The sequence below is a fragment of the Chelmon rostratus genome, chromosome 7, assembly GCF_017976325.1.
Source record: "Chelmon rostratus isolate fCheRos1 chromosome 7, fCheRos1.pri, whole genome shotgun sequence".
NCBI classification, from domain to species: domain Eukaryota; kingdom Metazoa; phylum Chordata; class Actinopteri; order Chaetodontiformes; family Chaetodontidae; genus Chelmon; species Chelmon rostratus.
This window is the reverse complement of record NC_055664.1, coordinates 21,801,246-21,817,674: the sequence shown is the minus strand read 5'-3', so window position 1 is coordinate 21,817,674 and position 16,429 is coordinate 21,801,246. Positions and strand designations below refer to the sequence as shown.

Here is a 16,429-nt window from a genome sequence, read left to right as displayed (position 1 = left end):
CTGTAGTGGAAGAGACTGGAATGCTTGTTAGGAAGCTGCCTGTCAAATTGGCTCTGGAGACCGTGCAGGCAGATGGGCTGAACAGAGCAGGGAGAACGCAAGCAGTCTTTATGTGTGCGTGTCAGTCTGTCTAGCATCTATCTATCAATCCGTTCACACAGCGCACGTCTGTGTGGGACTTGGAGCAGACTTGCAGACTCCTGAAGTTGACCCTGCATATTCAAAGTGATGACCCAGGAAGAAGATCGGGCCCACGCTTCTCATGACAGAAACGGCGGTGTTGAGGATGTCATTCCTTCAGCAGAGCAGAGATCCCAGGAAAAGAGGTGTAATTAAAATGTGCCAGGCTCAGACCCTCTATTTGGAAGCTTCTGCATGCAGTACACTCAAGTTTAGTACAGGGGGGATTATGGAAAAAAGAAGCACAAGGGAGCGCGAGTGGGCAATTACTTTTTGTTTTTGTTTTCCAGCATTGCCTGTTTTTAATGAGGTTTGACCAGTGCGTTCTCAGTGATACATCAAAGCAGCGTGCAGCAGCAGGATACGAGAAGCAGGGGTAATTGAATATGCTGGTACATTTATTTCCTAACAGGGGACAGCGGGTGTCTCACTGCTGACTTCTTCTTGCATGAGCTGCCTGACTTGACATCCTCAAGAGATTAATAAATTAGATTTCAGCAAAACAATTTGTTAAGTATTTTGAAAAACAAATATATAGTTAAAAGCAGAGATTATAAAGATGCTTTTAACACAAGCGGATAGGTATGGCTCTATTGCACGCATTATTATGCAGTGATTGCAGAGGAGTGGGAACACCACGGCTGGGTTAATGTAAACAAAACAGCCTGCTTAATTTAATTTAAAATCTGCTGTCTGCTCAGTTTTGTGTCCATTAACAATATGGTGTGGTGGTCTGCTCTTCCCAAGGTCACTCTCTGGACTTGCTGCAGTGTTTCTGTTCTGCGACCAGCCATGAGAGGAGTGGGATAGGTGGCAGAGAGTTGGGGAGGCTGGGGAGGGGCTGGCAAGCAGTGAGGGGGAAGAAGGACCAGCACACTCAGCTGGCACAGCCCAGCCACAGGGAGTATGGCATTTGGGCTCGCTGCCAAGAAAAAGAACAGCTCTGAAGAGATGCCAAAGTGAATCGGGGCAGGCACGGCCAAAAAGCACCTAATGCTTTTTAAATGTTATTTAGTTGATGGCAGCGGCTGATACAGGCCTACTGTTGGACCGGTGTTATATTACAGTCCCTGTGAGCAGAGCTGATGACCTTATGTAGGCTATTCTAAATGTTCGGCCAAACGCATTCTAAAGCAAATCTCAGACAGCTGGGTGTTGAAAGGGAATTTCAGTTACAGCATTCAGGCGAGGGCGCAACGGTAATGTCTGAGTGCAGAAACTTGGCACATTTCCATTCAGTACCCTTTAGGTTAAAAGGGTAAGCACGGAGCACATAGCACTGGGCTGTCAATGTGTGAAAGCTTGTGCATGTGCATGCATACTGTATATGTGACAGTGGTTCATAGAGTGTAGCGGTGGATACAGGGTATTATTAAAGTGAAACGTGGCTCCCAGAGGCATAGCGTAGGTTAAGACTCCGTGGAGCCAGTTTCTCATGTGGCAAGATCCCAGAGACACCAGCATGGGCCTGCTGAGTGGGGCATGGCCCGGGTCCAGCCAAATGGAACACAAATCGCCCCAAACTGTTCAAAACCTGGCCTGGAAAAATGAGAGTGGGATGTAAGGCATGCCATGTGATGCACAGTAAATATTTGGTCAAAATTAATGAAGGGGCGAAGTCTGCCAGGAAGCCTTTTTCTAGACGTCCATAGAGGGGAGACTGTGCCCAGTCTGGCATTAAAATTAAATTTCCTTCTGCAGACAACTGCTCACTGGCCTGTCTGCCTTCCAGGACCCACTTACCACGTCCTCTACTCAAAACACACACCAACTGTCCAGGTACACAGTGTATCTAACCAAGGACTGTTTTCTTTTCATGCGATAGCTAAAAATGACTTGATCATAAATGTATCCCAGTTCCTTCATTCCCATCTGTCTGCTTCCTACACCTGACAGCAGAAATACTGTCAGACATCTGAAAAAAAGAAGACCTGTCAGCTTCCGGAGTTGGATACGGAGGGGGAGGGTGAAATCAGATCCGCGCAAGACAGCTGTGATGACAAATGCAAGCGACAAAATATCCCTATCACCAACAGCATTTCAAACTGTTCCGTAAGTGGAAATAACCACTCCGAGGAAATCTCTTTGTCTTTCCACTCGATCGACACATCATCTCAAAAAGTGATAAACAGTGAGGCGGCCAATAAAGAGACGGGTTTTATAGATAACACTTTATATCCATCATTTATGCTTTATTAGTACCTATCGACAAGGCTGTAGTCTGCCCTGTCATAATAAAAGAGACAAATAGAACATGAGTGCAAATACAAAGCCCATGTATGTAATGGATGTCTGAATTAAAAGCAAACGCAAAGAAAGGAGGCAGCTCAATCAAACTCAAAGAGTTAAAAAAAAAATTGAATAATTCTTGTTTTGGTTACCCAGAAAGCCAAATACACTTCAAGATGCCGAAAGGTTGCCCATCATTATCATTAAAGCATTGAGCAGAGGTGGAGAAATAATTAAACAGCCCGCTCTGAATAGGGGACATAATGAGTGAAGGATAAACACCGGCTGTCAGCACTGAACGTCAGGAAGAATCACAACAGTCAAGTAGGACAGCATTTATCACACAGCTCTTTCAGACATTTTGCAACAATGCCTTCTGAGTTAAAAAAGGTGAGATTACTGAAGCCAAGTGCATGTAGGGAAATAGATGTGAGGCTCTAAAACCTAAAGTGCACTTCTAATAGTTTGAACTATGAAGCTTTCCGATTAAGACTTGGTGACAGACGTGCAGCCAAATGCAAAAGCAATCTTGTGCTTAAAGCTTGAAGAACCTGTCTCGCACCCCGTGACGACAATTGTTATTCAATTAGAGCTTTCATTGTATAAGCTAAGAGAAGGGGACGTGGGAGGGAGAGAGAGTGACTGCAGGAGAGGGAGGATTGTACCGTGAAAGGAGACCGGAATGGTGGTGAAAGTTTTTTCCAAATTGAAAAGCGTAGTTTTAAATCCCAAAGCTTTCAGCGGAAGTCAAAAGTATCATTCCTGTTCAAAGGGTTCGACGGTGTTTGCACTTTTTTCAATGAGAAGCAGCAGCATGTACATTATCTACAGCAAAAAACTGTTTGGGATTATTGTGTTCATTTCAACGGTGACATCAGAGTTAAGGAGAATGTCACCAATTTGCAGAAAGTGGGTAAGCCTGATAATAGATCAGGATTAGAGTTAATCTCCCCAACTCAGAGCGACTTTGTATTTACATGTTGGAAATTCACCCAGTTGTTTGAATCCTCTTCACCATGGTTACAGCTGAATGGTGGGAGCGGCTCCAAAAGCGGTCCTATAATAGTGAATTTCAAGGTCACCTTCTCATTAATTATGTTTTCCAGCACTTCCTCTTAAATAGAGCGCACCCCTCCTACTTTTATCAGCCTTTGTGTGACAGAATTAGCCCCCAGGAACTCACAGAAAGTTGCTGATGAAGCATCAGGATGAGAGTGTCTTGTGAACATAAATCTGCTAATGCATCAATTGCACTGTGTGGATTAAAAAAAATGTTTCAAATTTAAAATAAACAGGAATTAATGTTTGATAGGGAGGGAGAGACTTGTCACCAGAGGGAATCTTAAATACGACAGTATAGCTATGAGGGGGAGGATCCAAAGACATTAATCAACTAATTAGCAGTCTCTCTTTTAACTGCTAATTTAATCTATTCCTCTCAGCCTCTTTAATGGTATTTTCCCCTGTCAGTTAAAACGAAAGAGAGGTTTAGCATTTCAAAAGTGTATCCAGGCCTTGCAATGAGAGGGTAATAGAATGGTCACAGAGGCTGGGAGGAGGCCTGAGCTCGGCGAGTGAGAAAGAAAAGAAGGATACTGGGGAAAGGCTGTCCTCAATGCCACCTCCCAGTCTCCCCAGTGGAGAAAATGAAAGGGAGGGGAGGTCTGAGCCTTTTCAAAATGCACAAGGCAGAGCACCCCATGGTAGCATGGCTTCTCCACCACAGCGAACGCCAGGCCCAGAGCGAGCCCACTGGGAGTTCCTGAGTACGCAGAATTCAGATACATGGGGGATGTCGGCCGTAGTAAAACAAACCAAACCCTCAATGCCACGCTGAAGCTTTGCACCAATCATTTATTTACTCAGCACTTCTAAAACTCAACCTCACCTCTCCCCAGATGTCCACCTTCAAAAGGAAAAAATAAACCACAACACCAGCGTCCTTGCCTCCCAGTTTTCCACCACTATCACCCTAATCAGCACATTCTCTGCCATGAGGGACCAGTAAGAATATGCAATGCGAGCACAGATCAAGCGTATTCCCAGAGCTGGTGTATCATGGCATGTTTGACTGCTCCGTCCTCCCCTTCGTCCTCCGCTCTTCCCCCTCCATCCCCCCTTCCACACCCCGGGGTAGCCTTTGTGCAGCCGCACCCCCCCTCACACACTCCTCACACACCCTCAATCCCTCGTGAACCATTCGCTTCCCCTCCTCCATACCTTACAATCGCCCCGTGAAGGCGACACAATGCAGCCTCCCCATCCCCACAGGCTTTTTCTGCGTGGCGGCCTGCTTTATTTAAGAAAGGCGCTGCACTGACCAGCCACAAAAAAGGCAAGTCTTAAAAAATTGGGCCAAAACAAAAAAAAAAATGCGGGGGATGGGTAAGAGGATGAAGAGATTCCTTAAGCCCCCTTTCGCCACCCCACACATAGACAAACACCCTCCCACCTCTCCGTCTTTCCTTCTCGCTCACGTCTTTATTAGTGGAGTCACGGGGAAACTAATCCACGTTGATGCTAGATCAAGTAAACACTCATATTCAATGAGGAATTAAATGTGGAAAGCTCTACGTATTTCACTCACACATTACTGCGTCCGCGATACACTTAAATAAAAACAAAAATTTTTGCATCCTCTTTAACAGGAAGCAAAGCTGTGGGAATTCATTTCTGAACCAGACTACACCTTTCATCCTTTAAGGACAAACCATTTATAACTCTCATCAGGGAATGTTTGTCCTCCACGTCAACTGACAGAACAAGATGCATTTACTATACTGACCGACCCACGAGTCCAATATCCTGGACACGCCTGCTGCTTTCTAGTATCAGCCGGCTCCAGACTAAAAAGCTTATATGAAGTTATGTTCCACAGTATTCTTAGTGTAGACGGCTTAACTCTGTCTGGCTTTACGTTTTTAGAGCTTATACTGATGGACAATTTGACAGACAAAGTGATGCTTGCTAAATAAGTCATGCCAACATTATCAGCAAGCTCTAGGCAGAAGTTCTGACTGTCTGAACTGAAGCCTAGTGAGACATAGCAGCTAATGCCCGAGAAATTTGAAATACCGAGAGGTTGACACACTGGGCATTGGGATGTATCTCCAGTTCTACAAAATTTTCTAAATCCTCAGATTCTCCGTGCAGACATGCGTATCAGCCAAGCTGCAGCCACGGCGAATTACAAACTATTGACGTCAGATGGATTTGCTAATTAATCCAATTAAGCAGTGCTTTTAGGTCATTAAAGGAAGAGCAGTTTGGGGAAAGCAGATCATTAAGAGTCACTGCCTAATTATCTGCCCTCAAACAAACTGCTTTGAAATGTTTATATAGTCAGTCAGTCATTAATGACTTCAGTTCTCAGGAACAGGAAGAGGACATGGGCTGCCCTCCCACATTCCTCCATGCGGCTTCGCTAAGCCAAAGTCTGCCTAATCCTGGATCTTAGGGTGTAAAACCCTGCTTGATTTGGATTAGGATCAGATTAATGTGTATTAGTGGAAGTTATAGAGATATAGCTTTATGGGGATCGTCACCTCAAACAGGTGTGAGATTTTTTGTCACCTTCAGGAAAGAGGCGACACAGCAGACGCTTTCCTGTTCCTGTACTGCACTCACACAGCATCAGTTCAGAGGGTCAGACTAAAAGACAACATTACTTCTGGGCTACTTGGAAAACCAGAACACAACTTCACAAAACTGATTAAAAAACAGAAGCAGGTAACTGTGAGAGACGGTGAAGGGAAAAGGCCATCTTTAATGAGTATGTTTTCAGGCTGTGTGAAAGGTGATCGTAAGAAGACAGCAGACAGAGATGGGTCTCACCTGTGGTCTCTGGTCATTAATTGGCCCTGGAGCCTGCTGTGTCCTGTCAGATCATCATGATGTAGGAGGTGGAAGGGCTCTGCAATTTATCAGCACTTACGAGTCAATTTGTCAAGACCTCAACGGCTAGGTGCTGCTGAGGCTGGGGCTGATTACCATGGCAGCACTCCCACAGCCCATATTTTTATCAGCAATGCTACATACTCACACTGCTAGCCCTCAATATAACCACCCAAAAAATTAGCAACAATATGGATGTACATTTTTAACACAGAAGTCTGACATTTGCCTTCAAATAAGATCCTGCCTCTTGCTATGTATCAGGATTGGGCTAAAAATTGATTCACTTCAGTATCATGATTCTTTTTTTTAATTCCTGAATCATTTTATATATATATATATAAATAGCTAGCGCTCAGTCCGTTAGCTCGATGCTAACTTACAATGGGAATTACCATTACCATGCTAGCGGAAATTAGCATCGCGATATTATCTTAACAAACGTTCCATATTACTTTACATGCTAAACATAAACCATGTGTGCTCATGCTTACTTACAGGCATGTATTTCCTCTGTGACAATAGCTGCTGACTTCACATTGCTAACTCAATATGCTAGTCTGAAGCTCGAATACTAGACCAGCTACAGCAGCCTCAAAGGGTCAAAACTCAAACAACCCCAAAGGGTCAAAACTCAAAATTCCCAATGGATTTAAATACACAGCCACCTCATTAAATTACCACTTTTATATGCAGTCAGTTCAAAGATTTTAACTTTAGTTTCACATGTGAGGGATGTTTATTTAAGATTTAAAGACATTTGTGTTCTGAAGAGCTTCTGTAAGAGTGAATTTCTCCATTGTGAGATTAATTAAGTCTTATCTATCTATCTACATTTGTGCTTCATGCAGTTTTCAGAGTATTCATTTTGGCCTAACATCTCATTTTATTTATTATTTTCTTATGGCACTAGCAGGAACCGCTGAATGTAGCAGTTTACTTCAAAAAGTATTTTTTTAACCCTTTTCTAAGCAGTAACGCAATGACGAATCAGAGAGACCGAATGATATGTGATGTGCATGTTTTTTAGAAATATGACTCAAGATAAAGTCTCTAGAAATGTGTGATTCAACTTTTTCCCATTGTGTCAAAAAAGGCAAACAAAAATCAAAATAAATCGTAATAAACTGTGAAACCTGAATATCAGATTGCAATACTTCTAGAATCACAATCTTAAAGAATGGCAATACATATCCAGTAGGCACCTGCATATCATATTAGTACTGAATTGGGAGATAAGCATATTGTCCCAGAGCCCTTATCTCCACAAAGTATTCCAGAGTGTCATTTTGAGTGTGAGGAGTATAGTCACCTCTTGCCCTCATCTAAATGGTACCTCTGAGGTGAGTATAAGGTCTGACGAGCAGTTGGAGGAGAGATAACAACCATTTAGTGTACAGCAGGAGGACAGATCACCTGATAACAGGGTTAGGCATGATAGATGAAGGTATCAATTTACAACCTTCAGACAGGGCAAGGCAGCAATACGCAAGTCACCACTAGTTTGACAGGGACAAAGGTCATCTCATCTCTCTCCAGCTATTTCACACATATAAGTAATATAAAAATACTTTCTTGCAACTATGCCAGTAATGTGAAAATAACCTTGATATTATCCTCGCAGATGTTACTAAATACCATCAAGAGTTTACTTAAGAGATCTGATACCTTCCCTACACTGGAATGAAGTTGTTAGCCCACCAATTAGCAGCAAATATGAAATCTTTTCCTGGCAAGTGGCGTGTAATCCAATTTTCCTGACACTAGTGTCTAATCCGAGACCAATCCTTTGAGTATCTGCTGTCCAGTCCATCTCTTATTAGCAGGCCATATTCTCACGCCTCACCCCAGAAAACATCCCCACAGCTAGGCGTAATTGGAAACCCTTGTGTCTGCCAGTCTTTCTCACAGGACAGGACCATTAGTGGCTCAGCCCAGGCTCGGGATCTGGCCGAGGGTGGAGCAGATGGAGCCACCACCTAGCTCTAAACGCTCACCTCTGACCCTACTTCCTGTTTAGGTGCTACAGCGTTTCCTCAAAACGACTGTGGTGTCACAGGCTTTCCCCATCACCGCACCTCTGCCTCTCTACAGAAAACAAAGGCCCGATTCAGGAAACCAATCAGGAAGCACGATTAACATTTGAATGTGGATGATGAAACTCTGCACAAAGACACCGACTCAGGACTGGATGAACACGGCCACCAGACACAGAATTAAGACCTTTTAGTCTGAGGATGATTGAGATCCCTTGCATTTATACTCATGTAGACAGACTTCACTTCTGAAAACAGATTTTGGAGCAGTCCAAGAGTTTAGACAGGCAGGCCCTAATGGCTTTTCAGGTTTAAACTTGAAAACGATTACACTATTACTTAGGTAATTATATAATGTAGGTGTGTTGGAGCTATCAGAGTAGTAGAGGGCCTGGACGCCACTGTTCTTACTCTGGTACAGCAGGTTTGCTAGAAGTATCATATAACTAAATAATCTACTTTATAAATGTTGGTATCAAACAGTTCTTTCATCTGAAGAGATTTTGTGCAAAATGCTCCACTAGCTCCCATTCAGGATGCACTTTTCCTAATGTCTCATAATGGGGTGGCAGGCATTTGCTTCCTCATAACTCAGAAGCAACTGACCTGGAAAAGCCCAGCTATAATGGTACAGAGGCTCTATAGAGACATCCACGAGCTGGGTGAGGAGGAATAATGTGTAAGATAATAAGGGAGAAGACAAGAAGACAAAGACAACTGAAAGCAAGCTGTTTTAGCTCCACAGAAACAGCACAAATGGCTGAAAAGCTGAATTGAAACAAGACAAACACTCAGTGGAAAACGACATGGGGGAAGTTATTTGAGATGCTGCAGATTTTCATTTTAAAAACACCAACAAAATATTGCACTCAGCAGTAAGAGTCGCCCGTGAGCAGAATCGCGACATACATGGAAACATGGTGTCCATAGGGGCTCCTGCTGTCTGCATGAAGGATGATAGCTGCTCTCTGCGCTCATCCCACATGGCTTCGGCACTTTGTGTGTGCTCAGCTCTTAAAAGTTTGGCAACCCCTTTGCCCTGAGAGAGCTTTCGGTCATCTGAATGATCATTATTTCAAAGCATGGAGCTCTAAACGCAGCAGAGATGAGCCTCTGACACACATCAGACCAAGGCCTGAAACACACTGGCTGCTGGACAAAAGTCTCAGTGTTCAGAAAGTGCTTTCTTCTGGCTGGGAAAGTTTGGGTCCACATTTGACTTGGAAGAAGGCATCTACATTACAATACAGTATTGAAAGATTTTAAATGCACTGTAGTCTAACTGAATAACTGTAAAAGCTCTGTAGCCTCACAAATAATTAAAGAGGAAAACTTAGTGTAAATTTTTCTTCTCCTCTGACTTTTCTTTTTTCTTTCAAAATTCAACTTGTGCAGCTCAAATAAAAGACCACTGCTGACAAACTTCTGCTGAATAACCGACTTACCTGAGCACACATGGAGAATTCCTAACAGAAATACAAATCCAATAGAAGTTGGAGACATAATTCAACGTCTCTCTTATGAGAAATGTTCTTGTGTAATCCAAATTATTCAAAAAGCAATCTAGGCATCCGCTCCTTCATGTCAAACTGCAAAACAAAATCTCAGAATCCAGAGTTTAAAAAATGTGACACCCAGATTTTGGTTTGTGAGTCACAAAAACCCAAAATGTCATAACAGTCCGAGAGCAGTTTATCAAGAGCTCGCTTTGCCTTCTTGTTATGGATGAGAAGAAGGGTTCAAAAGATGGGAAAAAAAATAATATAAAACAGTTCCAAACAGCACGCAATTTCAACACATGCTCTGTTTCAGTAGTTGAGCTGAACTGAATGATCGCATGTGTTGAAACTGAGCTGGAATAGAGCAGAGAATTGGATCAGCTCTAGCCTTTCTTTGAATTCATCCCGTTGCAGCCGTGCGCTCACAACAGTCAGGCGATCTCATTCAAATCATTCAGCTCCTTTGTGCAAAAAAGAGGGGGACAAAATAATAAATCCACTGTGACTGAAAGTTGAGGGGAAAGTGCGTAAAATAACGCGAGCGCTCGCTGTCGTCCACGCTGAGAGGCTCTGTCCCAGCAGTCACATTATTTCAGTCCGATTTTGAATCTGTCACTTGAGATCGGAAACTTTGCGACTCGGTCCCGTCCTCCCTCATCCGCCGGATCCAGACACGAGATCAGTGCAACTTTTCCATCACTTTTCCGCCGGTGCGCCTCTGCCGCAACTCCGATTGATCCGCGCAGACCCCGAAGCTCAGGCGAGAGGGGCCGAATACGGATTCATATTCACAGCATTTCATTCAAGGAAAGCGGAGTGCCTCGTCAATTGGTATGCGAGCTCCTACCCCCTCCATAGACCCGACAATGTTTCCCAGAGAAGAAATTTAACCTCTTCCCGCCTGGATCCCACCGAGCAGCGCACATCCACAGCGCGCACAAGCAGACTGCACTGGGTTTTCTGCAACTGTGGCCAATAATAAGAGAAAGCTCCTAAAACTCCTCGGACATGTTGTTTTTATTCTTTGTGTGGTTCATGACTAAAAACAAATGTAACAGCCTACTCCAGTGATATTCCTACAGGGACTTCACAGTATGTTTTCGGAACTCAATAGTTATTATATAATAGTTAAAAATAGGCTACTTAAAGGTTTTATTTTGTCTGCTGTGGTTTCATACTCCATTAATATTTCAATATTACAAACTAAATGTGCTATTAAGTCATATTTTTATCATTCTGGAATGTATTACAGGATAAGAGTCATCAAACTATACAAACATGAGATATTGTATAAGTGTACCATTTTCATTCCACACAACACTTTGTTTTAGATGGAAAACCTCTTCCTGTAGACTACATACAGGTCTTCACAGTCTATATTATACTGAGAACTTCATTCATAACAACAAAAACAGCAGATGGCATATAGGCCTATAATATGATATATATGCTGTATAATGTGCAAATATGAATCCAAAGAAAACAACCCAGAGTTGATGCAGTCAGTGCTCTGTGACTGCATATGGTTAATTCAAATCTGGTTTGACAATTTATCTGCTGATCCATGTTCCTAATTTAACATTTTCCCCGATGTGACATAAACTCGGGACTCACCCACATAAAAATGTGTTTCTCATCTCTTTTTTCCCCAGTTCTGACTTCAATGAACCCGGCTTTCTCTGCTATGGTGTGATAAATTTATCCTATAGCCTCCTGCCATTTCTTTGAACCTCTGAGCACAACCGACTTTAGACACAGAGTATTAGATCTGGCGAGTATAATTTATAACTGTGCAAGTTATCTTGCATAAAAAGATCGGAAGTGTGGGGAAAACCTGAATGACTAATAAGAACAGCTGAAAGACTTTTACATTTCCACAGTTCAGCTCAGCTCAGAGCGCCTGGCTGAGCATTTGTAACCAAACAGCGCCCTCCAGTGATGGCTGTCTGAACTGAGAAGACCTGTTCTCATCAGGGGGCACTACATATGGTTTGACAGCTGAAGTGTTAGTGACACTTTCAGCCATCAAGCCCAGAGGTTTTCAGAGTGTGTCAAAACACAGTTTGAGCCGAACTAGCCTGTGCTGAACCCATTCTACTCCACTTCCTCAAACTTGAGCTCATGTGATTCTTTAATTACTTTTTTTTTAGATGCAAGGACTAATGTTTCAATACAATCTGCATCTTTATCAGACTGAAATAAACACCATAAATATCCCTCATAAGCAAATCTTTTTCAACAGGATGACAGCAACACTCCATTTAGCACATTGTACAGTGGATATACAAATATAGGCATTTTAACCACAGTCATTAACAAATGAGGAACAATTCATTCTTCTATTTGCTTCACAAGATGTGCAATCTGAATTTTTCTACCTCTTCAGTGACCTTTGTACATCTCTATGCACCACTTTGAGACCCTTCATCATTCTGACTGCTACCCGGCTGACATATTCAGACAAAAGCCTGTCTCTCACCTCTGAGCACGTTTTTATTTCTCATTCATCCGTGTGTGCATTATATTACAGTTTTACACACTCCATTCCCACTCAGTCCTCATGTGTCCTGTTTTCCTGAAAGCTTTTACAGACCTGGATCTATAAAGTGGCTGTTCAGCTGAATACCACCAATTGAACAGTAAAATTTCCTCTAGCCAGCAGCGGGGAACTGTAACATAGAAGCAATTATCAGCCAAGTCCTCACTTAGACCCACTAGGAAAGGAGGTAGTCTGGGTAGGCTTAATTGCTACAAGAGAATGTGAGGATTTCATATTTTTTGATGTAGCACAGCAAAGAAAAAAAAATGCAAAAATGAAACAGTGTCGCACAAAACAGACACTGTTACAACAGATCACTTGCAGAGCTCTCATCTCTTTTTTCCCATTACATGCAAATTGAAAGAACTTCCCACCCAAAAAAGGATGTACGTGCTCGAGCTACTCTTTGAACTCTGCACATGGCCCCACCTGTATCACCACATTTTCATAGTTTAATGTTGCATCAAAACATGTTGTATTCAGGTTCGGTTTCATCCTCCCTCTGTGGTTGACAAAAAAAGAAAAAAAATCCCACAGCATGTGCAAGTTATGGCGACCGAGCTCCATGAACAGGGAGGCTCCTCTGTCCTCTCTCTCTCCTCCCTTGCAAGCTTGATCAGACCAGCAGAGGCAGGAAAAATGACATATTGTCAGGGCTGTGATGGCAGAGAGCTTTTAACACCGCAGCCAAGAATACACAGGGTACAAAAGGATGAAACAAACTTCCCTGGACTGCAAAGCGCTCAAAGGCCTTAATAAGCTTTAATAACCACTCAAGAGAACCAAAACAACTTTGCATGTCAAAGATTTGATGAGTCATTATTTTTTGGATGCCACTTACGTAATAAAGCACTTTTTCTACTTACTGTGAGAGACGTGGTTACATTTGTGTGGTTTGTTGTGGGAGTGCCTCAAAGTCTGATGGTTTTGGTGTAATCCAAAAGTTTTAGGCAGCCGTTTGCACCAGTGAGACTTCTGTAACCCAGCGCGGCGATGGGCCCTGTGTGGACCCTTATGGTCTTTAGGAACTCCCAGCATGACCAGCATGGCAAACAGCAACACCAGCAAACACACAACCTGCATGGTGACGTGCGTGGACGACCCACAGCCAGCAGAAGTGCATATAACTAACCCGCAAACTTGCTACTTCAATGGCTGCAGTTTGGTATTCCTTCAAAAGTGGTAAATAGTAAAAAAATCAGCCCAGAGATCCTCTTGAAACACCAACAAACTGCAAACATCGCCGCACTTCCCACCATGAGTCCTTCATGCTGCTTCTCTTGAGATCTGCCAAATACATAAACCCCTGCAGTCTTGGCCAGTCTCCTAAATCCAGTGACAATGTTTCCCCCCAGAGTACGATGGGATCTTAATGAGGGCAGCTCTGTATACAATGTGCATGGTGAAGTTCACTCCCCTCTCCATCTCGCCGTCTAATCGCTCAATGGCGAGACTGCCTCTCATCTTCCCGGCGTTTTGATCTGTGATAATTCTCCTTTTAATATTCAAAAGGAGTTTGTGGACGTTCCGTCTTTTCTTATGATGTTTCTATGCATGCGGCGGGACGGGGGTTCCTGTAGGCTGCATGCTGTGCCCCTTTTCAGCTGTGCTGGACTCCTCACAAAACCTAGGCCCCCTCAGCACAGAGGTGATGGGGTGACACACACAGGCGGGGTGAAGGGAAGGAGCTTGCATTCCCTTTTCCCGAACTAAGGCTATTTAATGGCTTTCATTCCCATCTCACCAGCACACCAAACAAGATGGCATAAAACAAAACCTTTCCCCTTTGAAAAGATGCTCCCTGTTGAGAAGCAAACAAAACACTCTTTCCCAATAGACGGAAAGTAGGAACACTTCTCTATCCTCAGAAAAAAGTGACGAATTTTGGAATTTCACACTCCACAGGCTTAAGTTCTGCCTCCTGAATATGTTAGGAAGTAAACAGAAACTTGTCAAAGTTGCAGCTGGAGTCACCTTGGACAGAACGTGGCAGTCGGGTACAGTATGTCTGAGCTCCCTTCACAGACACTTTAGCTGGATGGTTACCATACTTCACCCGCCTCACATTCACTACTGCCTTTTATCATTCATGTCTTGTCCTTGAGGAGCCATCCTTTTATTTATTCATTGTGCTGCTTCTCTTTTTATAAGACAGCGATTCATATTTGTAGTCTCTGTGAGTTGGCAATGGGCAGCACATCTCCAAGGTGTTTTCAAAAGATAAACACAAATAACATGAGGTGAAAGGGCCGCCTTTGATTGGGCTCCTTTAACGTCTTCCAAGACAATCAGTAAATAGCTGCAGGGTAACTTTGTCCTGCTTCAGGTTTTGGGCTATGATCCAGTTAAACAAGCAACCCATTGCAAATCAGAGGCAGCATCTAGGATGAGTGAATCGGTCAGGAGTGCAACGTCCTCTGACAAGAAAGGGCAAGACTATCAGGGCTGTTCTATGCTCACAAACAGATCTGAAGCTGTGTACAATAGGAATCTGTATAAAACTCTGGCTTTTTCATTTTAAAGCGTTCGTCCGTTCTGTTCTGCTCACGAACCTCAGTGGAGGACCAAAGGCTTAAAATAGAGGAGTGTAAACAGATGGAATTGCATTTACTACACAGAGCCAACATTTATCCAGCCTCTTGCAACATATGGAAATCTCTCATTTTCAAAACTTCCTGCAAGAAGCAACTGTTGCGTGATGGATATGTGTGGTCGCTGGAATCTGCAGGATGTATCACGTTAAATGGAGACTGCCTCGTCATGCAGTGGGCGTGCGAGGAGGAGAAGGCTGCCTGCTCTGTCATGGCACTCTTGAGAATGAGATGATTTTCAGGTGGCGTGACAGATAGCTAGCATGGGACCGACAACGGCTGAGAGGAAGGGGCGAGAGACGAGAAGCGATGTGAAGGAGGAGAGGAGAGACGACCTGAACTCCTGAGGAAGCTAGGTCATATTGGTGTTACTGTGTCACTGCTAAGAGAGGCAACCCATCATTTCTGATTGGTTGCCGAGGGAGGGGTGAGGCTCCAGAAGCACAGACCGTGCCACAACTAACTGCACAAGCTCCTGCCATCATAACAAATCTATGTTTGACTTGAAAAGTATGAACAACATAGTTAAGGTTAATGAACTTAAGGGTAATGAACATGCCATCAGTATTTGACATTTGTCTTAAATCTAGCTATGGGCCAAAAGACTGAGTTAAACTCAAATCACAGCTGGCCTGACAAACTAAAACCAAGCATAGACCTGACACATATCAGCACAGACTGAAAGTGAAGCACTAAGTGCAGCCTTGTCATATTTCTGGAACGTCTCGGACAGAAATGTCAGTGATTGTCAGGCCATTTCCCCCCCATCTGTCCACTGTGGACAATATTCTGGCCCTTCAGCTCCACACGAGAGCCCAAGAATGTATCATTCTGGGCCCCATCCCAGAATAAATACAGTTAACCCGCTGAGATGAACCTCAGAAACAAGCCAAAAAGTCTATCAAAAAACTGGACAAGACTAAAAATGTCTCTTGTCACTATTATATTGAGAGATTGCCAGAGAGTAGAGAAAGGGCTAGGCGATACAAAGCAAGTAAGATGCAAAGCAGAGTGTGACAAAACACAAACAGAAGAGTGAGAACATTCTTCTTCTCACTATAGCCTCTCTGTTCAGCTTTCAGACATGATAAAAAAAAAGACAGGGGTCCGGCGAAAGAAAATGACGGAGAACTAAACAAATCTGTTTCTGTTCAAGGAATGCCCCCATGCATGACGCTGCTGCAAGAAATGTGAGGCGGGGAGGAGGGGGGGCGGGGGGGCACTGAGGAGAAAGAAAGAGGGGGAAGCTTCACAGGATGCCGCGGCGAGGTTTGCAGCACAAAGCAGAGTGAGGCGATAAACAGGCTGTTGCTTTTCCGCTTGCCTGCGCACACTGAATCCCTCTTTCCCCGTGTCTTTTAATGGGCCTCACATTAGCATCTGTTTAGCGTCAGCCTCGACATGGCCTGTGGAGGCTGATTAAAATAACCCAGCTATCACATAACATACTGGCAGCGACAT

At 43.6% G+C, this 16,429-nt stretch overlaps 1 protein-coding gene across 2 annotated transcripts in view; it reads right to left on the bottom strand.

Moving 5' to 3' along the window:
* The window catches only part of robo1 (roundabout, axon guidance receptor, homolog 1 (Drosophila)), a 159,601-nt gene that overhangs the window by 116,093 nt on the left and 27,079 nt on the right, over positions 1–16,429 (bottom strand). Inside the window, exon 1 of one of the 2 annotated variants that reach the window (XM_041940054.1) lies at positions 9,785–10,558. The exons of the other annotated variant lie outside the window; for it this stretch is intronic. Coding sequence (XP_041795988.1) covers positions 9,785–9,842 — 58 coding nt within the window. The 5' untranslated portion in view covers positions 9,843–10,558. Of the gene's footprint in view, positions 1–9,784; positions 10,559–16,429 lie in introns of those variants that run through there. 2 annotated transcript variants of the gene reach the window in all.